Below are 27,072 nucleotides of genomic sequence, written 5' to 3'. Positions count from 1 at the left end.
CGGAGTGGCTGAAGCAGACGGAGAAGACGACACCGCAGGTTAGTACCGACACACCTCATGGGGCTGGGCACAAAAATGCTGTTTACCGGCATATATTATTTAAAAAAAAGAAAATAACTATGTAGATATTGCTAACTAAGGCTTGTATCCCCCTAGTGGTGAAAATAGATGAGCACATGTCCAGACTGCAGACCAGAACACAGTGTGGCACAGCTATATCTAATGCTGCATACAGTGAGTCTGGACATGTGCTCATCTATTTTCCCCACTATGGGGGTACAAGCCTTAGTTAGCAATGGCATGATAAATATTTTCATTTTTGTGCCCTGACCCATGCGGTGCGGCAGTACTAACCTGCTGTGTCGTCTTCTCCGTCTGCTAGCCCGTGTTGTGTAGCACACTTGCAAATCAATTACTGAATTGTACAAGACCATAATGTTTGCATAATCAAAGTGACCGTGGCCGGCAGAGCAGTCACTATTCAGCCTGTAAACAGTACAGCCTATAGAGCCAGGTACATTGCAAAATGCAAGGTATGTACAAAACAATGCATTTGCTGCCTATTATTTTCTAGGTACTATATCTTTTTAACTTACAACTCTTATTTCTCAGTTGTTGATAGATTCCTTACTTTAAAGGAGAACTATGAGGTGATTGCTTTTTACTCACCTCATAGTTCTAGCCGACCTGTGACAATGAAACTGTAGCTGTAGCTGGCGGTATACTGCGGCGTCTCAGTATACTGCGTGCTGTAGCTTAGGGTGACGGGAGGACACAAACTAGTGTCCTCCCATTACCCTAAGTAGAACAATGGTGAAAAGCCCTAACCCCATAGTTCTCTAATATGAAAAAAATGAATTTACTGTGGCTGGCTTGAAAGTCCACTCCTCAAAGCTCTCACCAGGGTTTCAGAGCCTTGCTCAATCTGACGCAACTTCCAGCAAAACAGGGCTTCCATTAGCTTAATTTGAAGATCAAGAGGGTACTCACCAGTTGGTATCAAAAGCTGCATTGACAGGTTTTGCTTAAATTGTATGTATAGCCAAAACTTTTTTTTATAGTGTTGCATGCAGCTCCAGCCCCGCCCACACGCCAGCCGCAGCTCCCGCCCGCAGCTCACGCACGCACAATGGAAGCGACATTCGCCGGGACCGGCAACAGCACGCCGCCTTCCGGGACCTCGTCCACTCCTCCCCCAGTTTACTGAATTGTACAAGACCATAATGTTTGCATAATCAAAGTGACCGTGGCCGGCAGAGCAGTCACTATTCAGCCTGTAAACAGTACAGCCTATAGAGCCAGGTACATTGCAAAATGCAAGGTATGTACAAAACAATGCATTTGCTGCCTATTATTTTCTAGGTACTATATCTTTTTAACTTACAACTCTTATTTCTCAGTTGTTGATAGATTCCTTACTTTAAAGGAGAACTATGAGGTGATTGCTTTTTACTCACCTCATAGTTCTAGCCGACCTGTGACAATGAAACTGTAGCTGTAGCTGGCGGTATACTGCGGCGTCTCAGTATACTGCGTGCTGTAGCTTAGGGTGACGGGAGGACACAAACTAGTGTCCTCCCATTACCCTAAGTAGAACAATGGTGAAAAGCCCTAACCCCATAGTTCTCTAATATGAAAAAAATGAATTTACTGTGGCTGGCTTGAAAGTCCACTCCTCAAAGCTCTCACCAGGGTTTCAGAGCCTTGCTCAATCTGACGCAACTTCCAGCAAAACAGGGCTTCCATTAGCTTAATTTGAAGATCAAGAGGGTACTCACCAGTTGGTATCAAAAGCTGCATTGACAGGTTTTGCTTAAATTGTATGTATAGCCAAAACTTTTTTTTATAGTGTTGCATGCAGCTCCAGCCCCGCCCACACGCCAGCCGCAGCTCCCGCCCGCAGCTCACGCACGCACAATGGAAGCGACATTCGCCGGGACCGGCAACAGCACGCCGCCTTCCGGGACCTCGTCCACTCCTCCCCCAGCCATGTAAGACATCCCCTGAAAATAAGACCTAGTGTCTTATTTCGTGCAAAAAATAAAATAAGACACTGTCTTATTTTCGGGGAAACACGGTATAGTAGAAGAGGATTAAAACTAGGGATGCACCGATATATCGGCCGCCGAAACATATCGGCCGAAAATGGCACTTTCGTCTGAATGCCGAAAGTGCAATTTTTCTGCCGATACAGCGGCGCATCCCTGCTTTCTTTCCTGCCCGCTGGGCGCTGCTCTGTGTCCCAGCGGGGAGGAGAGCAAGTGCTGTGGGAGGAGAGCGCTCTGAGCCGCCGGCGTCTCTCCTCCCACACTGATCAGTATCCTGTCACATTCCGGGAGAGCGGTGTGTGGGCGTAAACAGCCACCGCTGTCACAGGAGGCTGAGCTCTCCTCCCCGCTCCTCTCGCTTAGCCTCCTGTGACAGCTGTCAGGAAGGAGAGCGGTACAAACACTCAGTGATCGCTGAGTGTTTGTAAATAATTGAGGACATAGTATGTTAACTATATCCTCAATTATGAATGAATGGGGAGTGATCTACATCGCCTCCTGTTCATTCATAATTATGGTTATAGTAAACATACTCTGTCCTCATGTTATAAATGAACAGGAAGTATAGAGGTCTAGATGTATAGAGTCCTCAATCTCTTTTTCTATTTTTTTTTGTCACAAGTAAAGTTTTTATTGCTTAGAGCCTTGACAATGACGGGTACATAGGCATTAAACTGATAGTCAAAAACAGCCAAGTGATATACAAAACTGTGTTACAAAGCAATACACCAGAGAGGGTACAATAACGGAAGCTGAATGGGACCCAACATGGGAGATCGTATTCCAGTGTACTGGTATTACATTAGTTCATATAGCAGGATGGAAAAGAATACATGTATACCTTAATCGGGTGGGCCAAAGGACTAACAGGTCCCGATAATGCTGCAGGGTTATTATGACCCCTAAACATTAGGAAAGGTGTGGAGCAGGGAGGGTTTTGTTTTCTTTCCAAAGGTTTTGTAGCTAGTCTGGTATGGATATCGGGGACTGCATATGAGGTGCTATCATTGTGAGAGGAGGGAATGGGGGGGGAGAAAGGAAGGGGGGGAGAAGGCAAGAGGGGGAGAGGATACCGTCCAACCCTCTAGTAGGGAGAGAAGGAAAGCGGGAAAGCACAGTATAGTAGAGAGCGAGTAGGAGTAGTGTTACCGCTTTAAAGCTTTACATGCCTCTGAGTCTTGGAATAAATGCCACAACGTTCAGCTTTTAAGGTATCTGGACATGTCATCTCTGCTAGAGTAGATAAGTTCCTCCTATGGTTGATACTGTATCTATTCGGGAGAGCCACTCCCGGATTGGATTGTTGGTGGGGATGGCGACTTCCAATGTCTAGGAATCTACGTTTTTGCCACATTCAGCAGGTGAATTGTGAGGGATTTTTTAGAAACATGGAGTGTGTCGTCAAAATGATATAGTAGGAGGCTAGCTGGGGAGAATTCCATCGTGACTCCGGTTATGGTTTTAATCAGGGTGTGGACTGCTGTCCAAAAGGGCGAGATCAATGGGCATGACCACCATATGTGCAATAAAGAGCCTACTTCTCTGTCGCAGCGCCAGCATTGGTCAGGGGCATCCGGGTATATGCGGTGGAGCAAGGCCGAGGTTTTGTACCAGCATGAGCGAACTTTATAGTTAGTCTCCTGTATTTGGACATTCATGGAGCTTCCTAATAGGGAATCCATTCGTTCCCATTCCTGTGTTGTGAAGGAAGCTGAGAGGTCGCGTTCCCATGCCTTCATGGAGGGTGTCGGTGGGAGGGTAGAGGAGTCGTTCAAGAGGGAGTATAGAGATGAAATTGAATGTGTCACTCTCTGTTTGGAGGGGCATAGCTTTTCAAATGGAGTTAAAGCGCGGGAAAAGAGTCCTTTATGCGTGTGTGAGTTGAGGTAGTGTCGTATTTGAAAATAGGACCACAGTGGTATGGGAGAGGAGGGGTTCACCTCGTTTAAGTCTGTGAGAGTGTGGAAGTTACCCTGTCAGTCAAAGAATACCTGAGCAGTCAGGGGAGTGTCGGTGGACCAGCGGCGTAGTAAGGATGCACACTGACCTGGGGGAAAGGCCGGGTTGAAGCGGATAGGCGTGAGAAGACCCAGGGTGGAAGAGGGAACCTGTCTGTTGTTTATTGTGGTGAAAACCCGTAGGGATGTTCCTACCGTCGGGTGATTGAATACCTGAGTCGGTAGGTGTGGAATTGTATCCAGGGCCAGGAGCCGATGGGGGTGTCTGTCAGCTGTTCTATCCGAACCCAGTCTGTGTTCGGGGCATGAACCGACCAGTCTATGATGCGGGCCATATGACACGCCCAGTAATATCTTTGGATATGGGGAAGGCCAATGCCTCCGAAACTTTTGGAGCGAGTGAGAGTTTGGGTGCTAATCCGTGGGGATCTGTTGTTCCATAGAAATGAGCGAAACATTGCGTTCACCGAGGTGAAAAAGGCCTTGGGAATTTGTATGGGTACTGTCTGAAAGAGGTATAAGAGTCGTGGGAGGGCCGTCATTTTTAAAATGGCAGCTCTGCCAAACCAGGAATAAAGTGGTTTATTCCATTCCCTCAAATTCAACCTTAGTTGGGAAAGGTGGGAGATATAGTTGAGGGAGTATAAAGTTTACAAATGAGTCGGGATCTTAATGCCAAGGTAAGTGATGGCTCGATCTGCCCAGCTAAAAGGGGAAGTGGGATAGACAAAACAGGACCGTCTGGTCCGACAGGGAAATGTTGAGGGCCGAGGATTTGGAGAGTACGAGGACAGCGACGCAAATTCTTGAAAGGCTCGGAGAAGATTAGGGAGGGAGATTCTTGGTTGGGTTAGGAAAAAAAGCATATCGTCTGCAAATGCAGCTACTTTGGATTCTTTGTAAGGTGTGGGAGAAGAGAGGGAGGGAGATTCTTGGTTGGGTTAGGAAAAAAAGCAGATCGTCTGCAAATGCAGCTACTTTGGATTCTTTGTAAGGTGTGGGAAAACCATGGATGTTGGGATCTGATCTAATTCTGCGGAGAAAGGGTTCCAGTGCTATCACAAAAAGCAAAGGAGACAGCGGACATCCTTGTCTGGTACCATTGCTGATGGGGAAGGCATCCCACAGAGAGCCGTTCACTCGGACTCTAGCCATCGGGTTGTGATATAGTAAAGTTATGCAATCTAGCATGATGAGCCAAAGCCCATGTGTTTCAAGGCTGCAAATACGTAGTCCCAGGCCACTCTGTCGAATGCCTTCTCCGCATCTGTGGACAGAAGAAAGCCGGCATGTCCCTGACTCCTGAGCCAATGGTGAAGGCCAATTGCCTTAGTGGTGTTGTCTCTGGCCTCTCTCCCGGGGATAAACCCCACTTGATCGCCATCGATCAGGTCCGGGAGAAGTGGTAAGAGACGGTTGGCAATCATTTTTGCATGTAATTTGACGTCCACATTGAGCAGCGCATAAGGAGGGATCTTTTCCCTCTTTTGGTATAACCGTGATGTGAGCTTCTAATAGGTGGGAGATGTGGGGGCTTCTTGGGAAGCGGTCAAATGCTGTCAGGAAGTGCGGGGCCAAAGTTTCTGAGAAGGTTTTATAATACAGGGATGTGAACCCGTCTGGTCCTGGGCTCTTTCCCGGTTTGAGTTGGGATATCGCGGTCAGTACCTCTTGTAGCGTTATCGGGGTCTCCATATTTGCTATCACCTCTTCAGGTAGGGGCGGCGGGCTATGTTGGGAGAGGAACTTCTCAATGTCAACGGGGCGAGCATTCCAATGGGCCGACGATGGATCAGGAGGGGTTAGTTTATAAAGGTGCATGTAGAAGTCTCGGAATTGAGATGCATTGTTTGGTGTGTCTAGATGTTTCATTCCATCTCTTCCGGTGATATGAGAGACTATTCGGGAAGCCGATTGGTTTTTTTAGTGATCGGGCCAGGAATTTCCCTGCCTTATTGTCATCTTAGTAGAAAAATTTACTACAGGACATGAAGGCTTTTTTCGTTCCCTCCTGAAGTAGGTCAAGAAGATCGGTGCGTGCCTGTGTCAGTTCAGTGAGGTGGGATAGGGCCAGTGAGCGTTTGTGACGTGCCTCCAAGGTGGCTATGCGGGCAAGTAAGGAGGAGCATGCTGTCTGTGGATATGGGCTTGTACCCTGATGAGTTCTCCCCTGATCACACTCTTATGGGCTTCATATAACACTGTCGGGGTGGAGCAGGTGCCCTCATTCAGAGAGAAGTATTCAGAGAGCTTGTCTTTAATTTGGGAGACATAAATAGCTTCCCCTAGGACTGAGGGATTGAGTCTCTAGATACGGGAATGAGAGGAGTGTGTGGGGAAGGTAATGGTCATGGTAATTGGTGCATGGTGTGAAAGAACCATGGGCTCAATCGTGGCTCTTGTTAGATTCTCTCTTTCTATACCCCTAATATTTCCCCCAAAGCCCCTAAAAGTTAAGTAAAACATTTTAATATTTAATAAAAAAATCAATAAATATAAAAAAATTGAAAAGTTCATAAATAAAAATTAAAATATAAAAAAAATTCAAACATTTTCAGTTTCGGCCTGACAATTTTTTTTCGGTTTTGACATTTCCATTTCGGTGCACCTCTAATTAAAACCATGTGAGTGAAATTCTCAATGCTGCGTCCAGAAAATATTTTTTTTTTTTCCGCTTCGATAAATGTCAAGAGACATAAGCATATATATTTGGGAGGTATCTTAGTCTTGCTCCCAGCGCAGAGCTTCTGGACAGGGACAGAAGCCTTGCTCCCCATCAATTTCCTGTAACTTTGTGTGATCAAACTGGCTCTCCTTCACTAAATAACTCTCCTCAAAGGGCACCCAGTCTGGTGCCGTTTTGAGGAGAATTATTCAGACCGGGTGCAGTCTGACAATGCTTCAGCGTGGGCATGTGTAAAGAGTCCAGCAGCATCGCTAAAGGTAGACCACATCCTACACTGGAAAAGGAGGGGTCTGGTTTTCTCTGCGGTACCTCCCAATCGTCAAAAACTGGCAAGAAGACTGTGTCTGCCTGCAAGGCCAGAATCCCGAGAAATAGCCCTTACACCTTGAGGTTTTTCTGTCTCGGAACAGGGATGCTAGACGTTGACGTCTTGGCATCCTATTTAATGAAAAACTGGAAAGGTTTGTTGCAAGGACAAAGGATGAACTGACTGATGTGATGGATGCATTTGAACTGGTTGCCATAGCTTGTGTTCTCGGGAAGGTTACCTTCCATTTCAACAGTTTGCTCACTGCTTGCTTTGTCTGAGCTTGTGCAGCCCAAGCAGAGGTATAGCCACTACATTGGAGCTATGCCCATAGCTTTGTCTGGTGCCCAGCCTCTTGGAGGTGGCAGCTCCAATGAGTACTGTAATAAAATTATATATATATATATCCGGACGGGGATCAGCAAGGAGCTGATCTCCCGTCCTCCTCCTCCTGACGCCCTCGGAGCCGGTCAGCGGGCTATGGACCCGCTGATCGCCTATATGTGTGACACCCGGTACCGGGTGTGTGCATTGTCGGGTCTTTTCTGCCCGTGCGTGCCCGCTAGGGGGCGCGCGCGAGCAGAAAAAAATTGCCGTCTGGAGACGGCAACCCGCAGATGCAGCAGTGCCGTCCGTCCGTTTTTCTACTACGGGCGGACGGCAAGAGGTTAACATTCCCACTAGGGATGCACAGATACTTTTCAAGTACCAGTGCAGATACTTGGCATTTTCATGAGAACTACCAGGGTTGCAGCTGGGACCTAGTTCTGGCACTCCACTGTCCTGAAATCATTAGTCTGTATTGTTTTAGAAAAACTGTCACATGACAATAAACAAATGTATCAGTACTTGTAAGTACTCGGCAAGTACCAGTACTCGTACTCGCAAAACTGGTATCTGTGCATCCCTTTATTTATATTTATAAAAAGAAAATCGTACATTAAAACAGATGTACAAATCCCAGGAGCTCCATGTGCTCCTTACAAATGACAGCTGCCTCCTAATTTTTGAGTTTTTCTCTAGTCTAGTCTTGGAGCTCAAAAGTATCGGTACATGTACTCGTACTTGTAACGAGTTCTGTACTTGGTATCTGTGCAACCCTAATTCTCTATGATAGAAAAAAATTGTTTGTTCAAGTCTAGAAGGGCTAGTTCTGAATTACAGGCGAGAATAAAATGAAACACTTGATGGCAAAAATGTAACTTTATTGCAGGACTTCCAGGCCCTATTAGCCAAAACCACGACAACTCCTCTTTGAATATTCTGAATTTATTTTAGGCAGCTTATATGGTGGATAGAACCACCTAAGGTCAATACTTGAGCTGTCTACCAGTGTAAGTACAGCCCCAATTCCCCAAAACATTGGGACGTTGTTTAAAATCTTCATAAAAACAGAATGCAATGATTTGTAAATCTCATAAACCCATATTTTGTTCACAATAGAAAACCTATTAAATGTTTAAACTGAGAAAATGTACCATTTTTAAATTAAAAAAAAAATGTGGTAGTTTTGAAATTGATGGCAGCAACACGTTTTTAAAAAGCTGGCAAAGTAGGTGGTACTAACAAGGAAGAGCTGGAAGAACATTTTGCAACTAATTAGGTTAATTGGCAACAGGTCAGTAACATGATTGGGTATAAAAAGATGGATGGAGCTCAGAAGGGAGAGAAGAAAAGATTTGGACATATGTTTGGGGGTGTTGGAAGTCTAAATTACTGGTTACAGAATATGCAGTAATGATTTAAATGGATAGTACCCGGTCTGGTCTATGTGATACTAAGAAGATTTTCTGAGGTGTTATTACTCAACCTGGGTTTCTTTGATTGCTCTTTGCTCTCCTGGTCCCTTTGCTCGGTCTGAGGGTGCCCTGTTTTTGGTCTCCACCAGTCCCTCTCCGTCTGCGCCCATGGTCAAATGGTGGATAGCAGTGATACTGCCATTTTAAAGATAGTAGCCTATTCCTGAAAAAGCGGATTTCCGTGAAACGTGTGGGAATTGTCATCCTCCCATTTGACTACAACACAACAAGGAAGCTGATACACAGCAAACTGTAAAAAGTACTGTTTAACAGTATAATTTCATGAGATAATTTAAGAGGGTGTGGTTAGGGGCGGAGTCAAGGGCAGGGTAGGGATTAGGTGGGGCAACTGGTGGCGAGTAACTCTTAAGGACTGGCTAGTAGTTCAGAACCTGAAATTTTGAGCCCTGCTGTAATGTTAAGACAACTGTGGGAGGATGCGACTACATCCTTTTGTTCTCTTTTAGGTAACTTTTTTTTTTTCTTTTAAATGCATACATGTTTTTAGATAGGAATAGATTTCAATTAAAATTTGTTATATTTTACGGGGAAAAAAAACTTTTTTTTTGTGATCCTTGGAGTACTTTAAAAGTTCGAACTCTCTCTTTTTTCTTTAACCAGTTGCCCTCCGCACGTTGTAAAAAAACGGACGGACGGCACTGCTGCATTGGCGCGTTGCCGTCTCCAGGCGGCATTTTTTTTCTGCTCGCACGCGCCCCCTAGCAGGCGCGCACGGGCAGTAAAGACCCATGCAATGCAAACACCCATTACCGGGTGTTTCACATCTAGACGATCGGCAGCTCTATAGCCTGCCGATCGTCTATATGTGGTCGTTTTTTCGGTCCGTCGCCGCCGCTTTTTTGGTCCCCCCGTCTGCTAATGCCCATCCCCCCCTCCTGACCCCTCGCCTTCAATCCCGTGATCCGCTGCCCCATCTGCGGCCCGGGACCGGCTCGGGAGGGCGTCAGGAGGAAGGGAGATCAGCTCCTTGCTGATCTCCCTCCGGGCTGTGAATGCAGAAGTGATGTGTATTACATCACTTCCGCATTCACCTGTCAGTCATCTGGCTGCTATAGCCAGAGAAAAGAAGCTGATGAAGCAGATCTCTGCTTCATCAGTTTCTTTTGGGGTCCACAGGTGCACCAGCGCGTGAAAACAACAATTGCGCTACCCAGTTACATATCGCCGCGAACGTCGCAGCGAGAGCAATCATTTTAGGGTCATCAATCACTGATAACACTAAACTAATGAGCGTTAAAAGCTTTTAAAGCGTCGCCTGTGGCCAATTTTGGGTATTATCGTTTTTTGAGGTTTCGCGTGCGCACGCAATTTTATGGCTTTACATGTTTGGTGTCTTTTTATCCGACCTGACCCCGTCTTTTATATTTTACCAAAAAATTGGGCAATAATAAAGGTTTTATCATTTAATATAGGGGAAACAGTTTTTTTTTTTCTTCATTTTGGTAATTTTTCCTTAATATAGTAAAAAATTGGGGTGATAATAAATGTTTCATAACATTTTATAGGGAAACATGTTTTTTTTCAGAATTTAGGGTACTTTTTTTGTTATTAAAAAATAAAAACCCAAGTGGTGAATAAATACAACCAAAAGAAAGCTCTATCTGTCCCCAAAAAATTGTATAAAATTCATTTCAGTACAGCGTTGCATGACGGAATAAATGTCAGTCAAAGTACCGCAGCGCTGAATACTGAAAAATGGCCTGGATGGGAAGGGGATTTGACACCGCGGATGTCACCGGTTAATGTATACAGCGTCTTGCGAATGTATTCACCCCCCTTGGTGTTTTTCCTGTTTTATTGTTTTGCAACCTGGAATTAAACTGGAATTGGGGGGTTACAATGTAATGTGCAGCACATACCTATTTGTAGGTGCAAAATAATTATTATGACACCATAATTAATTTAAAAAAATCTTGAGTGTGCATAAGTATTCAGTCCCTTGGCTATGAAACGAGATGTGTGCCATTCAATTAACTTTAATAGTCCCCGGTTTTTCCCCGGTTTTCGTTATTTGTATACTAACTTTAACAGTCCCATAATTTGATAAAGGTCCACCTGTGTGCAATCAGTGTCACATGGTCTGTCACATGTAAATACACCTGTTCCAAATGGCCCCCGAGTCTGCAACGCCACTAAGCAAGCACCATGAAGGCAAAGGAGGTCTACAAAAAGGTCAGAGACAAAGTTGTAGAGAAGTATAGTTCAAGGTTGGGTTAACAAAATTCCAAACTTAGCACATCCCACGGAGCACCATTGAATCCTTTATAACAAAATGCAAAGAACACCACTACAAACCTGACAGAAAAAAAGCTGTCTGCCAAACCTCACAGGCCAGGCAATAATCAGAGCTGCAACAAAAACCCCAAAGATAACAATGAAGGAGTTGCAAAGATCCACAGCCGAAATAGATGTATCTGTCCATAGGAACACTTTGAGCCATACACTTCACAAAGTGGAGCTTTATGGAAGGGTGGCCAGAAAAAAAAAAGCAAAAGGGGGAAAAAAGAATAAATGTTTGGAGTTCGCCTAACAGCATGTGGCAGGTTCCTCAAACAAATAAAAGGAAGGTTCCCTTGTCAGATGAGACACCATGTGTGACGCAAACCCAACACTTCCCATAAACCTGAGAACACCATCCCCACAGTAAAGCATTGTGGTGGTGGTGGCATGCTGTGAGGATGCTTTTCATCGGCAGGGACTGGAAAACCGGTCAGGATTAAAACAAAAATGGAGGGTACTAAATATAGGATAATTCTTGAAAAAAAACTGTTTGTCAAAGATTTGAGACTGTGACAGAGGTTCACGTTGCAGCGGGACAATGACACTAAACATACTACTAAAGTTACACTGGAGCGTTTTAGAGGGAAACGTATACATTTATTGGAATAGCCTAGTCAAAGCCCAAACCTCAATCCAACTGAGACTCTAGCATGACTTGATTGCTGTAGGCCAATGCAATTGCAGTACACATCTAACTTGATTGAGCTGGAGCAGTCTTGCCTTGAAATAGCAAAAATACCAGTGGCTAAATGCTTAATGCTAATAGAGACTTAATTGCAGCAAATGGTTCTGCAAAGTATTGACTTTTGGGCGTGAATACGTAAGCCACTCAAAATTCTGTTGTGTTTTTTTTTGTCTTAATTCTTGTTTGTGTGACAAAATTATTTTGCGCCTACAGTCATGTCCAAAAATATTGGCACCCTTGCTTTTCTGTCAGATAATGCACTACATCACGCTAAAAATTGTTGTAATTACATATGTTTAGGCATTCTCATGTTTATTTCTTTTGTTTGTATTGGTATGACACAAAGAAGTGGAGGAAAAAAAAGCCAAATATGACACATTCCACGCAAAACTCCAAAGATGGACTGGACAAAATTATTGGCACCCTCAATTTAATATTTGGTAGCACAGCCCTTATAACAAATAACTGAAATCAATCACTTCCTGTAACCATCAATAAGTTTCTTACACCTCTCTACAGGAATTTTGGACCACTCTTCTTTCGCCAACTGTTCCAGGTCTCTCAGATTGGCAGGGTTCCTTTTCCCAACTGCTGTTTTGAGATCTCTCTAATGGTGCTCTATGGGATTTAGATGTGGACTCATTGCTGGCCAGTCCAGTACTCTTCCAACGCTTTGTCTGAAACCATTTCTGGGTGCTTTTGACATGTGCTTTGGGTCATTGTCCTGCTGGGAGACCTAACTTTCTGACACTGGGCCTTACATTGCACCCCAGAATTATTTGCATGGCATTATGAAATCTGAAGACTACCACACAGTCAAGACATCCAGTGCCTGAAGCAGCAAAGTAACCCCAAAACATCAGTGAACTTTCACCATGTTTGACTGTGGGGACTGTATTCTTTTCTTCAACCACATTCCGTCCATGGCCGGACGGGAGTCTGCTAGGAGCGGGAGGGCGTCTTAAGACGTCCTGCCCCTCCCCCCTCTCGTGAGAGGGAAAACTGTGAGCATGTAAACAGCCAGCGATGGCTGTTCACATACAAGCGATCGGGCGTCGCTTGCAGGAGCTGCGGGTGTGCGCCCCCCCATACCTATGTCCCGCCGTCTCCTCGACGCCGATCCCGTAATCCGGTGCGGCTGGGACCGGCACGGCGATGCTCTAACAGCAGATCAAAGGGAGATCCTTACTCGATCTCCCTTTGATCTCTTTTCCTGTCCCCGAATGCAGGAAGTGATTACGTTACATCACTTCCTGCATTCAGTGTCACTCTCCGGTGCAGAACACCGGAGAGGCTGATGAAGCAGATCTCCGCTTCATCAGTTTCTCTGGGGGTCCCTAGGTGACATCAGAGGTCTTGGAGACCCATGATGTCTCCATAAAGAGGACCTGTCTGGTGAACTGGCTATTACATAGGGGATTTCTTAGTCCCCTATGTGATAGCAATAAAGTTAAGTCTAAAAAAATGAAAGCATTAAAAAAATAAAGAGAGCTAAAAAAATATTCACAAATAATAATAAAAAAATAACACAAAATTTTTTTTAAAGTCCCCCGCCCCTTCCCCCACATACGCACGCAAACATGCGTCGGGTGCACCTATGTACGAAAACGATTGTGGCCATTATGCAGCACATGTTACATATCGCCACGAACGTCACAATGAGGGCAATAGTTTTAGGGCCAACAATCACTGATAACACTAAACTGATGAGCGGTAAAAACGTTTAAAGCGTCGCCTATGGCCAATTTTGGGTGCGGTCGTTTTCTGCGATTTTGCGGGCGCTCGCAATTTTAAAGATTGAAAAGTTTAGTGTCTATTTACCCAACGTGACCCCGTCTTTTATATTGTACCAAAAATTGGGGCGATAAATGTTTTATCATTTAATATAGGGTAAACAGTTTTTGTTTTTTTTAATTTCGGTAATTTTTCCTTAATGTAGTAAAAAATTGGGGCGATAATAAATGTTTCATAACATTTTATAGGGAAACATGTTTTTTTTTTTTCAAAATTTAGGGTACTTTTTTGTTAGTAAAAAATAAGTGGTGAATAAATGCCACCAAAAGAAAGCTCTATCTGTCCCCAAAAAATGGTATAAAATTAATTTTAGTACAGTGTTGCATGACTGAATAAATGTCAGTCAAAGTACCGCAGCGCTGAATACTGAAAAATGGCCTGGCCAGGAAGGGGATGAAACACCAAGGTCTTCAAGTGGTTAAAGGCCTTGTTTCTTTTTCTGAAAACTATAATTTTGTTTCGTCTGTCCACAGCACAAAAGGATTTTGGCTTCCTCAGATAAGTTTTGGCAAACTCCAATCTGGCTTTTGTTTGTGTCAGCAGTGGGATCCTCTTGGGTCTCCTACCATAGCGTCCCTTTTCATTCAGATGGCGACGTATAGTGTGAGCTGACACAGTTGTACCCTGTGCCTGAAGTCTAGCTTGAATTTGTCTGGAAGTTGATTGAGGGTCTTTATCCACCATTCGAACAATCCTTTCTTGCAATCTTTGATCAATTGTTCTCTTTTGTCCACGTCCAGGGAGATTAGCTACAGTGCCATGGGCTGTAAACATTTGACAATGTTGCGCACAGTGGACACAGGAACATTAAGATCTCTGGAGATGGGCTTGTAACCTTGAGATTGTCCATGCTTTTCCACAAAAACTTGGAATGCAATTATTTTTTGCATTTGGAGAAGGTGCCAATTTTGTCCAGTCTATTTTTTTGGAGTTTTGCGTGGAATGTATCAGATTTGGCTTTTTTTTTTTCGCCACTTTTTTTTTTGTCATACCAATACAAACAAAGGAAATAAACATGAGAAGGTCAGCGTTTGTTCAGACTCCCCTGGATACCCGTATTATTTCACCTAAGGTCGAGTGAACGAATCAGCCTTTTATGTCAATCGACAGGACAGGATGGAACGAAGTTTATTTGATCACCGTTACTTCGTAGCAGCAGTGAAGTCTGTGGGAATTTAAACCGAGACCGAGAAAAGCCTGCGGGCTGATGCTGCTTCATCTCACAATCTGTCTTTTAGCCCAGTGTGTTTCTGACACATCAAACGTGGGATTCCACCTTATTCCATCTCGCTGTGCGGCCGCACATGCTGGAAACAACCCCCGGATTCCTTTCTGGATCGGGCAGTGTTTGATACCCGCGGATTAGTGTGAGTTCAGACGAGCTGGGGGTGACGCGCTCATCAGAGCCTCCGGACTTACAAGGAAAAGAACTGTCCGGAGTCGCAATCCCACACAAGGATATACTTCATTGAATTAATTCATCCGTGTTTAAACATGGGACCCTACAAGGACTGTCCCTCATCGTAAACCACACAGGATGTGAGTACGCTCTGACACTTTGTATCCATCTTTAAAACACATTTTCTGTGTTTATATTAGTGACTATTTACCACTGAGGTGGTTCCTAGATCATCACTCGTACCATTTCAAGTGGGATATCCAGGGGATGTCATTTTACTTGTTTTTAGATGTCTTGTTATAGTGGATCCTATGTGTAGTTATCTTTTTTTTTGTCATTAAATATTGTCTTTTATACATAATTATACTCTGTGTCACCTGTTTACCAGACCAGCTCCAGTAAAGGGATTTCTTTGTCTGGGGGATGCCTTTTATCTTGAAACATGAGAATGCCTAAACATTTGTAATTGCAACAATTTTTTTTCCGCGAAGTGGTGCATTATCTGACAGAAATGCAGGGGTGCCAATATTTTTTCCCATGACTGTACATAGTTGAACGCACATCACATAGTACAACCCCCTCTCATAAAAAAAACATTTTAATTCCAGGTTGTAATGCAATAACATGGGGGAAAACACCCGGGGGTTTCATACTCTCAGACGGCACTGTATATTGTACGAAAGAAATCCAAATGGTAGCAATATTTGTGACTTAGGCATTTTAATGTCAGAGTTTTGAGATAAAATGACAAATGCACTTAAAGGTCAATTTAGTAAGCTTTATGAGTTCTTTTAACCTCCCTGGCGGTATGATTATTCAGGATTTTAGGTACCAAAAGCGGTACATTGTTTTTCAAGCAAATATGTTGTTTTACATTGTAGGCCTGTAGTTCTTAGTAAATCCTAGGAATAACTCACCTAAATCTGTCCAAACAAGAGTCCAGTAGACATCCCAGGTATGATAAAGTTTGAAACACGAAATTAAAAAATTATAATATAATAAATTATAAATAATTATAAGAAATTATAATATAATAAATAATTATAAATAATTATAAAAAATTATAATATAATAATTTAAAAAAATGGTCCAGTAAATGGGAATTCTGGGGGCGCAGCCTGATCCGTACCACAGTCAATAGAGTACCAAGTTCACACATCACTGAGCTCGGTCGCAGAATCGTCGCTGTTTTAGGTCAAAAGCGGTTTTAGACCAGGTAGAAAACAGCGATAGTAAATTAGAACTACTTGCAGAATTGAGTGATAGCGATTCGTTGGGAAATTCCTCAACAGACACTGAAAGTGAGGACAGCGAGGATTCTGCGACCGAGCTCAGTGATGTGCGAACTTGGTACTTTATTTACTGTGGTACGGATCAGGCAACGCCCCCGGAATTCCCATTTACTGGACCATTTTTTTTATTATTTTATTATAATTTTTTATAATTATTATATGATAATTTCTTATAATTGTGAAAAAGTGTCAGGCAGGGCAGTGGACAAAGCTCTAGGGACAAAATTGAAGTGAAATAGTTTGATATATAAGTGTAATCATAGCAGATTACATTGTATTGTGTGTATTCTGTGTACATTACAACTTTTCACTTTTGAATTTCGCCGGCTGTGAGGCTCGAAAACGAAACTAAAAGTCAGATGCCGGCTTTTAGTTTCATTTTCGAGCCGCGTACAGCAGAGGACGCCGCGGGATCGCAGGGACAAGGTGAGTGTCAGTTTTCTCTGCAGCCCCGAGTCTGGCTCGGGGTTACCGCTCCTAGCATTGAAAATTCACCCCGAGCCAGACTCGGGAATACCGCCAGGGAGGTTAATAAAAGACAGCATGGAAATCTTTTAATGTAGGGATTTAATGGGGCCTTTTAAAGATTGGAAGCCATTGGCCACATTTCCTGGGGTTTTTGCTTGCCTTTGTTTGAACCAAAGCAGTTGAAACCATTTTAAGGTGAACTTAAAATGGTGCCTGTATTTAAAGTAGTTATCTACATAGCTATTAAACATTGAAACACCAAAAATTGAACCCTAGAAATCTCAATTCACCTGTGTATGAAGTCTCTCCTAACTCTGAAATGCACATTCACTGGTGCCATATATTATTGAATGAATTATTCAAGATACAGGGATTGTGTATGTGTAATGTATACAATTGATTAAAAGATGTTTAAAGATTGCGTTTTTGTAGATATTTGTCAAACAATCTGTCCAAGACACAAATACTTTACACAAAATTGCCTATTTCTTGAGGCTATTATCCAATATCTGTAGGTAGTTTTATCATTGTCGGTTCCCTAGCATCAAAAAGGTTTCCCACTCACTCCTCCACTGTGGATACGCTGGCTGTTTGTGAGTGTTCCATCTCCCTCTACTCTGTGTACAGTGCAGATATGACAGTGCTGCCTGGTGGTGGTCAGAACAGTATTTGTGCGCAGGCACGCTGAAGTGAAGTCAAATGCTGTCTTTGCATAGTTTTGCAAATAAGTCAAAAAATCTACCTCAACTTTGTTGTCATGGTCACTATCTATTTTCATGATTGCTAAGTATTTAATTGCTTTTTAAAGAAAACTAGAATTCTAAAGCGTCCTTCAATATTTATTGCTACATTCCTATTTGCTTTTTTGGATTTGTTTTGTTATGTATTTGATGGACTTTTTTTTTTTCTCCCCCCTTACTAGGCATTACGTGTGATGGCTAAAATAATGCGAGAATGTTGGTATGCCAATGGGGCAGCACGACTTACTGCTTTACGCATCAAGAAAACACTATCACAGCTTAGCCAGCAAGAAGGCATAAAGATGTAGTTGATTACCCTGGACTGAATTACAATAGATTTTACCTATTTGGTAACCTGATCTAAAGATTCATTGTTCTACCTCGCTGAGGGAACGGCCCGCAAATGCTGCCTTTTTGAAACTTCATAGGATACATGTGAAGCTCAATGCATACATGCAGCAAAGAGAGTAGTCCACGCTAATGTATGTTGTAATCTCCATCTTCCCAGAACATTTCGTAAATGTGTATTTAGTATTATTTCTAGTACCAATGAAAATGCTGGGTTTTTTATATATAATTTATCAATGCACCTCACCCTAGTGCCATGTTAATGGTATTTTTTTATTTTGCTGTACTGGTGCTCTTAAATTTTAAGTTTCTGTTCAGCTTATTTCACATATTCAAAGCCTTTAAGTCATATTGCTCAAATACCTCGTGCTGTTTTCTGGACATCTCTTATGCAAGTTCCTTTTATATACAGTACAATACTACATGCCTTCAAAAGTAATTGTATTACCAGTAAGTGCCACACAGTTTATGTTTTATGTACACATTTTGTTCTTCGGTACTCTATATTATGCAACATTTTTGATATACAACAAAAATATTAAGTCAAGGTTAAACATCATTCCAATTTCAAAATGGTTTTTGCATATGGTTATCCTAAATTCTCTGGTGAATCATCTAAAACAAAGTCCTCCTAAAATGTATATTAGTTTTGAGTGGACATAACTGGGGAGGGGGGGTAGTATTAAATAAATCTTAGGACATGGTATAGTTTAACATCATTGGTCTGCATTGTCAGTCAAGATTTTGCTGCATGTGGGAATATGAGTGGATGGGAATAGAAGCTGTGCCTATTACAGATCCAATTTTCTGGTGTGCACCCAAAATATATATTAGTTTTGGTTGGACCTAAACATTCATCATTTGACATATATTGTTACAGTTATGTTGTAGATTTGCACATTGTAAATTATGTTTATCTTCTTATATGGGCAACAAGATAATGGCACAACATAAGGGCATAATGATCACTTTCTGAAAATTATGCCTGGGGTGGAGGGGGTTTGGGGGTGTAAGGAAAGAAAATATTTCTATGCACAAGACAAAAGCCACCTCAGTGTTCCTAGCACTTGTTGGCGTTTCTTATTTTATCTTATGTTCTGCGTTTTTCAACTGTTTTCCAATACAGTTAAATGTTTATGAAATCATGTATTCATAAACAAAAAGTGAATATGCTTATTATACTACCTACATTTAGCACCAAGTGTAAAAGAATGCAATTACGAACTGAATGCCTAAATGCATTTGTCGATGTGTTTAGTGTCTACAACTGGTTACTGCGTATATAGCAAGAGCATTGCAGTTAAAGGCTAAAATTGCAGTGTTAAATGACCATAAACCACTAACAACTGCTTCTATATCAATTTTTCCAAAAATGAGGTTCACTGATTGGCGTTACTAGTGTTCAGCCCTCTGAAAACGTATGCCTACTGTGAATGTGTTGCAGCTAGGACATTTATTTTGGATTATCAAGTATATTGGAAAAAACAATAGAACTTGATGTATCCTTTTAATAGGAAAGTTCCTAATGTGCAAAAAAGTTAAACCCATAAGGTTTTTTGATATGGGACTGTCGAACCTTTTTTTGTAAAGAATAGTATGGTGCAGAGAGCTTATCTAATTTAAAAATGGTGGTTACAAAACCCATATTTGGCACTGAGGGGACAAGTTTGTTTTGGCATGTGGGTAAAAAATGTATGTTTATACCAAAAATTAGAACCTATGCAAGTTTTAGCCATACTCCCATTAACCGTCGCAAAACAACAACAAAAAAAAGTTAAAACACAAACTGCTGTGTGATATGTAGCGATGCAGAACTGGGTTTTTTTTCCCTCCATTTTTATGCATATTTGCCTTTTTTGTATTTTCATGTGATAGTTTTAGGGTTTTCCTTATAGTAACACCTTCAATTCTTCTCAAGGCCAGAAAAGCTGAAATGTCAACATTGACTGCACAGTGACATATTGGCTTCCTCCAAACTAATCTTGGTGTCTCATTGCCCCTAGTTTATTTCTGTTTCCATAGGGGCCTTGTTCACACCAATCGCGTTCCAGGAGCAGAGCAGATCTGTTACAGACCAGATCAACACTGCATCCAATGTAGTCAAATGGTATTTTGGGCTCTAGTTCACACCGCAGCATTCAGTTCCAGAGCAAGTAAAAAAAAAACTACAGCAAGCCCTATTTTACCTGCTCTGAAACGCATCTAAAACGCATGCAAACACCCTGGAACGCACTGAAAGCCCATTTTAAACAAGAAATTGTTGTTGTTTTTATTTACCAAAAGGCCCGGAACGCATCAAAAACGCAGCACAACCCACTGCACTGCGTGTGCAGAAACCCATGCAGATCTGGTCTGCATTTGGTGTGAACAAGCCCTTAGGCATAGTTGTCATGATCTTAATGCAACATGCTTCACTGATTCAATTGTAGGTGGGTTGTAGAAACCAGGTTCTGTAAGAACACATTGGTAGCCTGTGCAGATAAAGAAAATTATGTTACAAAGGTTTTTTCTCGTTCATTTTTAAAATATAAAATGGGGTAATTTTTTATTTGCAGAGTCAGTAGCAACTGGAAGGAATTGTCCCCATCAACACACTACCGAAGGGAAAAGGGAGGAGGCCTTTCTCTTCCTTATTAGGTGGAAATCCCTTTTTTTTTTTTTTTTATCGATAGGTGTGAAATAACCGTTTATTGAATTAATAATTTGCTTTAAAAATAGTGCATTTTATAGGTTAAACCACCTAGCACCATTACAATTTCAATTGTTTTTACCGAACAGTATCATTTTGTGAGGAATTCATTTAAATTCCTGTTTTTTATGAGTATGATTGAATTATGGAGAAAAATAAATAATCATAAGTTTTTTTTGCAGAAGGGCCAATATTTGGTGCACCTAGGATTATAAATGTATTTTTTACAGAGTTTTTATTACACTAGAGACTTGCACCATTCGGACACAAGACATTCATAGTTATATAGCATTGCTAATTTGTGACGGGTATCCAGTGACAAATTTTAAGTTGTGCAACATGGTGAAGTCTAATAAAAAGGTAAAAAAATGTAAACATGGTTATCAATGTATATTGGCACATGCAGTTTAAATATTTTGAATAAGGCGCATTAGGTTTTCAGGCTATCTGGACCAATTCTAAAGTAAAGTTACCAAGATATAACAACATGCTTACAATATAATTTTAAAAACGTATTCAGTGTTTACAGTTGTCTCTTAAACATAATTGTTACATCAGCATTTTAATAGCTAGAAAATTTATATTTTTTAATTTTGTATACAAATTGCTCTGCATTTGGGATCTCATTGTACATTGTAAAATCTATACTATACAGTTTTAAACCAGTTTTTATTTTCATCATTTCATAAAGACATTTTTGGGCTGGCAATAACACAGTTGATTGCATGCGCACAATACGTTTTAATACACCTAACAGAGATAACTTTTAGAAAAACATACAGGTATTGGCTGTGCCATGAAACTCGTGCTGTTTATACATCCTTTTGTGCCATCCTGGTTTTAAAGCATAGTGACATCCTTTAAACAAATGCAACCCCTCAAAGCCATCAATTATTGACACACTTGCAAGCTGTGAGCTGTTTTCTTGGCTCAAAATGGTTAAAAAGCTTAAGGTATTTTACCTCCTGTAAAAATGTTACATAAATGTACAGTTTATGGAAATCATCATTCAAAATGTTTTATTGGATATGTATTGTTTCTGCAAGTTTGTATCTTCTATTCCACTTTGACAGCCAGTACAATTTTTATCATAGGTGTATTTTAAATGATAGAGACTGAATATCAACCAAAATTCCACAAAAAACACATGATACAAATGTTATAAATTGAGTTGCAGTTCAGTGAGTAAAAAAAGTATTTTATCCCCAAGCAAAACATGACTTAGTACTTGGTGGAGAAACCCTTGTTGGCAAGCACAGAGGTAAGATGTTTCTTGTAGTTGGTTACCAGGTTTGCACACATCTTAGGAGGGATTTTGGTCCACTCTTCTTTACAGATCTTCTCTAAATCCTTAAGGTTTCTTGGCTGTTGCTTGGTAACTCGAAGTTTCTGCTCCCGCCATAAATTTTCTATAGGATTAAGGTCTGGAGACTGGCTAGGCCACTCCATGACCTTAATGTGCTTCTTGAGCCACTGTTTTGTTGCTTTTGCGGTATGTTTTGGGTCGTCATGCTGAAAGACCCATCCACAACCCATCTTCAGTGTTCTGGCTGAAGGGAAGGAGGTTCTCATCCAAGATTTTACAATACATGGTCCCCTCCATTGGCCACTCAATGCAGCAAAGTCAGCCTGTACCTTTAGCAGAGAAACAGCCCCAAAACATAATGTTTCCACCTCCGTGCTTGACTGTAGGGATAGTGTTCTTAGGGTCATCGTCACCATTTTTTTTCCTCCAAACACGGCGAATCGAGTTAAAGGAGAACTATGGGGGTCAGTGTTTTTCCCCATAGTTCTCCTTAGGGTAACGGGAGGACACAAACTAGCGTCCTCCCGTTACCCTAAGCTCAGTATACCGCGAGCTACAGCTCGCGGTATACTGAGACGCCGGAGCGGAACCCGACATAGACGTCGATCCGCCCAGCTGCGTGAGTGACAGCTGGCTCTGCCTATCTAGAGGCAGAGCCAGCTGTACCCTCCCCCGTCCGTTCCGCCAGTCAGCGATGGGAGAGGGGAATCCAGCCCCTCCCCCTGTCACGGCAGAGAGCCGTGATAGGTGAGCGAACCCAGTATGTGTTCGCTCACCTCCCGATCTACTGAGCCGACCTATGACAGTCTCATTGTCACAGGTCAGCTAGAACTATGAGGTGAGTGGAAATCACTCATCTCATAGTTCTCCTTTTAATGCCAAAGAGCTCAATTTTGGTCTCATTTGGTACTTTCTCCCAATCCTTCTCTGAAGTTTGCCAGTGAACATCTAAATGATTCAGACAGGCCTGTACATGTACTTTCTTGAGGAGGGGGACCTTGCGGGCGCTGCAGGATCTCAATCCATGGCAGTGTATTGTGTTACCAATGGTTTGTTTTGGTGGCTGTGGTCCCAACTGCCTTGAGATCATTCACAAGCTCTTCCCGTGTAGTTCTGGGCTGATCCCTCACTTTTCTCATGATCATCCTTACCACATGAGGCTAAATCTTGCATGGAGCTCCAGACCGAGGGCGATTGATGGTTAGTTTGTATTCCTTCCAGTTGCGAATAATCGCTCCAAGCTTCTTGCTGATAGTCTTGTAGCCCATTCCAGTCTTGTGCAGGTCTACAATCTTGTCCCTAACGTCCTTTGACAGCTATTTGGTCTTGCCCATGGTGGTGAGGTTTGAATGGAAGAAAGAGATTATGTGGACAGTTTGTCTTTAATACAGGCCCAGCGCTACCATATAGGCAGGTCAAGCAATTGCTTGACGGCGCCAGCAGGGGGGGGCTGAAAAATGCGACTGGCCGCGGCGGCTCTGATCACACCTGTCGGCGCTCCCTTATGCTAGAACTCATGTATTGGAGGTGACAGGTTCAATAAAGAGAACCTGTCCCCTCCAAATGCTATCACACAGGGACTTGTTAGCTAGCTCCTGTGTGATAGCAATAAAGTTAAGTATAAAAAATTAAATAAAAAAATTAATTCAAATTGATTAAAAAATTATAAACTAAATAAACATTTATGAAAAAATAATAATTAAAATGATAAAAGATAGTAAGATTAAAGAAATTAACAAATAGAAAAAAATAACAATTAAAGTGAAAGAGAATCCGATAAAAATTTAAAAAAGTAGGCAAAAATCCTTGCACCGGCCCTGCTTTTATATAAATAACGAGTTGTCATTAGGAGCACCTTCTTAAATTGACAGGACTAATCTGCGTATCACATAGCAGGTGTGTGGGAGCCAGAATTATTGTTGGTTGGTAGGGGATCAAATACTTATTTTACTCACTGAACTGCAACTCAATTTATAACATCTGTATCATGTGTTTTTTCTGGCTTTTTAGTTTATATTCTGTCCCTATCATTTAAAATACACCTATGATAAAAATTATAGACCTTTCAGATATTAGCTATGCGAATGTTAGTTTTAATATAGTTCAGTAGAATAAATAAAGCAATCCAAGAATCTTTCACAGAATTTTAAGGACATTATGCTTTGTGCAAGAAAAAATATGCTTTAATTCACTTAATGTTCCACCAAAATGAAAACCATAATAAAGACACCATTTTTTTTGGTAAATTAGTATTTATTGAAAAAGGTTTGCAAGAACAAATACAAGGAAAACATTACATACATCAACAAACCAGGGGAAACAAGCAATCACAAATGAGTCACAATACATACATCTGGACATGCCAAAGGAGTCACAATACATACATCTGGACATGCCACTAATTACACAGTTGTGTCTCTAGGATCTCGCACCAAATTAGGGAAATTTAGGTGATAAGGTGTGATTGCGGGAAAGTGGGAAGGGAAAGAAGGGGGGGTGAAGGGAAGGGGGGGAGGAGGGATGTAGGGCCGTGTCTCATACTGTTCAAAATATACATTATAGATCATAAAATAAAATATATAGGGCTGGTACTGATTAAAAAAAATTTGATTAATCGAACGCGAAAATTTTTAATCGATTAATTTCAAGTAATTATAACGCACATACAGACCCAACTACATTGGCCTATACACATACAGCAGTAATAAAATGAACTAGGATCACACTAATCCAGCACGTGCTGGATTAGTGTGATCCTAGTTCATTTTATTACTGCTGTATGTGTATAGGCCAATGCCTTGGCTGGTGCTTGTGCAGAACAAGTTTCTTGGGCAAACCTCTTAGTTGTAACGAAACCGGAAGTCAGGCGGTCGCAGAACTTTCAAGAACCTTTAACCCTTCAGAAGCCGGAAAGGACCAACGGCTTATCGCTCCACTGTCTGCGGGGGAAGGATTAACTTTTTAAAATAATAATAAAGGGGTCAGCAAAAGTAGTAAAAGCTCCAATCTCTGGGCAGAATGAGATTGAAACAATGGCCAACCAGCTCTCGTGCGGTTAAAAGGCATATTTCATTTTGTATACTACATTCTCCCGGTAGACTTCTGTAACTGTTTGGTTTTTTTTTTTCTTTCCAGAATTTAAACTCTTGATGCATTGAAAGTGACAATAATACATTCCACTTTGTGTTGTATAGACCAGTGGTGGCGAACCTTGGCACTCCAGCTGTGCCAAAACTACAAATCCCAAGATGCATCCGCCTCTGGGAGTTATGTCTGTGGCTGTCAGAGCCTTGCAATGCCTCATGGGACTTGTAGTTCCACAGCTGGAGTGCCAAGGTTCGCCATCACTGGTATAGACTATTCCGCTGGTGGGGAAAAAGGCTAACAAACTATCCATAGACACGGCATGGCATTTGGAAGATTCTGCCGTTGCTTACAATCATTTCAGATGGCCGCGTATATGAGCCGAGCAGACACCCCGGGTGCTGGTCTTAAAGCCTCATTCTGGCCAGTCACAGAATTATTAAAATGCTCACCTCCCCTATAAGAGTATTACTTCCCCTAATCCAAGGCCCTATGGCATTCCTCCACCACTGGTTCCGGTATTGAAGACTGGTACACTGAAGTCGCTTTTGTTGCTTGTCTCTGATTGGTTTTGCCGCTGTCGCAGTCACCAATGTCATCATTAACAATGTAGGGGGAGGAGTCCGGTGACCTCACTGACATCGACGTCACCGCACCCCCTTCCCTTCGTTAGCCGATGGAGCCACTTGGGGAAGGGGGGAGGAGTCCGGTGACGTCACCAGATCTCTGACTGGACTCCCGGAAGCCGGCGGAGAGGTGAGTTTTCATTTTTGATCGATCAAAATAATTTGAATCGATAAGAGTTTAACAATTAATCGTTAATTTCCACAGCCCTAAAAATATACTATAAGTCGAAAATCTTAAACCATAAATCCAAGTGCCGTTAGTCATAGTGCTTCTAGAGGCCATCCGCTATTGGCCAGGATCCCCTGGCTAGAACACCAAAGCTTTGTACCCCTATAATATGAAATTTACAGTGTGTAATGTATAAGCATAATGGCCACACGACCCTTAACTGAAACTTCTCACGACGTCCTCTTGGCGAGGTAAGATGGGGTTGTTTTATATGCTAACCAACAAGCCCATGTTTTTGAGAGTCGCTCCTTTTGATCCACTCCAGTGAGGGTAAGTTCTCCCATGCAGTAAGTCTGTTCCACCCTGTCCAACCATTCCGACATGGTGGGAACAGAGTCACTCTTCCATTTGGTGGGAATTAAAGATTTAGCTGCGTTCAGTAAATGTGGTGTAATAGAGCGAGCGTATTTGCCCATTGAACCCTCTGAGCCATGGAACAACATTTCCCAGGGATCCAATGCCTTGAATGGTAAACATTTCTGCATCTACCTCCTGCCAGTAGGGGATTATTTTAAGACATTGCCACCAAATGTGAGCGTGTGAGGCTATATGTCAACAACCCCTCCAGCACAAAGGGGACTCAGCTATCAATCTGGACACCCCCCTTAAGAAGGCCAACACACGTGCTCTACGTTTCTCGGTAAGAGGACTTTCCAGCTCCTCCCCCCACAGTGACAGATAAGGTGGGTGGGAGGTAGCTTCCAATTGCGACAAAGTCGCGTACAGTGCGGAAATACACCTGGTAGGAGCGGAGCCTTTGAGGAAGAGTAGTTCCAGTGGGGTCAGTTCTCGTCTGGATCTCAGCGGTGTAGGGAGCTGCTGTACGAAGTGCGACAGTTGCCTGTAATGCCAGGTATCCATAAATGATGGTCTGGGGGTGTTACATAGGGAGAAGGGTTTGAGCCTCATATCCTGTAGGACCTGGTGTAGTAGCGGATCAGAATCAGTTTGGAGCCACATGCGATAACCTCCATCCATGAGCCCCAGTGGAAAATATGTGTGGCCCAGTAAAGGCATAAGAGGGGAGTTGTAAGGCCATTTCTGTTTAGAGTGAAGCGCGTCCCAGACGGATAATGTCGTAGTGGTTAAGGGATGCGTGTTGTTTGATAACTATATTGTTTCGGAATCCAACCCACCCTTGGTAAGGCCATCTGACATGGCAATTTCCATCTGCACCCTCAATTACGTCTCCCCGGCGTAATTCCAATCTTTAAGTCTGGCCAAGGAGGCCGCTCTATAATACTTCCTGAAGTCAGGGAGGGAAACTCCACCCAAGGATTTCGGTCTGGTCAAGATCTTATAAGAGATCCTTG

The 27,072-nt window shown here is 42.3% G+C and overlaps 1 protein-coding gene and 1 long non-coding RNA gene across 3 annotated transcripts in view; both read left to right on the top strand.

Moving 5' to 3' along the window:
• Positions 1 to 18,099, top strand: part of TGFBR1 (transforming growth factor beta receptor 1) — a 124,629-nt gene extending 106,530 nt beyond the window's left edge. For both annotated transcript variants that reach the window (XM_018571080.1, XM_018571081.1), the window contains one exon: positions 17,660 to 18,099. In XM_018571080.1, coding sequence (XP_018426582.1) covers positions 17,660 to 17,785 — 126 coding nt within the window. In that variant the 3' untranslated portion in view covers positions 17,786 to 18,099. The remainder of the gene's footprint in view (positions 1 to 17,659) is intronic.
• A 2,587-nt stretch (positions 18,100 to 20,686) lies between these two features.
• LOC108799245 lies at positions 20,687 to 26,752 on the top strand. The gene is made up of 3 exons (XR_001942019.1): positions 20,687 to 20,794; positions 23,714 to 23,718; positions 26,741 to 26,752. It is a non-coding gene; the product is annotated as an uncharacterized LOC108799245 (long non-coding RNA).
• Positions 26,753 to 27,072: the final 320 nt, after the last annotated feature.

This window comes from Nanorana parkeri, unplaced genomic scaffold (genome assembly GCF_000935625.1).
Source record: "Nanorana parkeri isolate BGI_ZX_2015 unplaced genomic scaffold, ASM93562v1 scaffold1670, whole genome shotgun sequence".
Taxonomy (NCBI): Eukaryota; Metazoa; Chordata; class Amphibia; order Anura; family Dicroglossidae; genus Nanorana; species Nanorana parkeri.
Note: the sequence above shows the minus strand (reverse complement) of the source record. Positions and strands in the feature narration are given on the sequence as shown.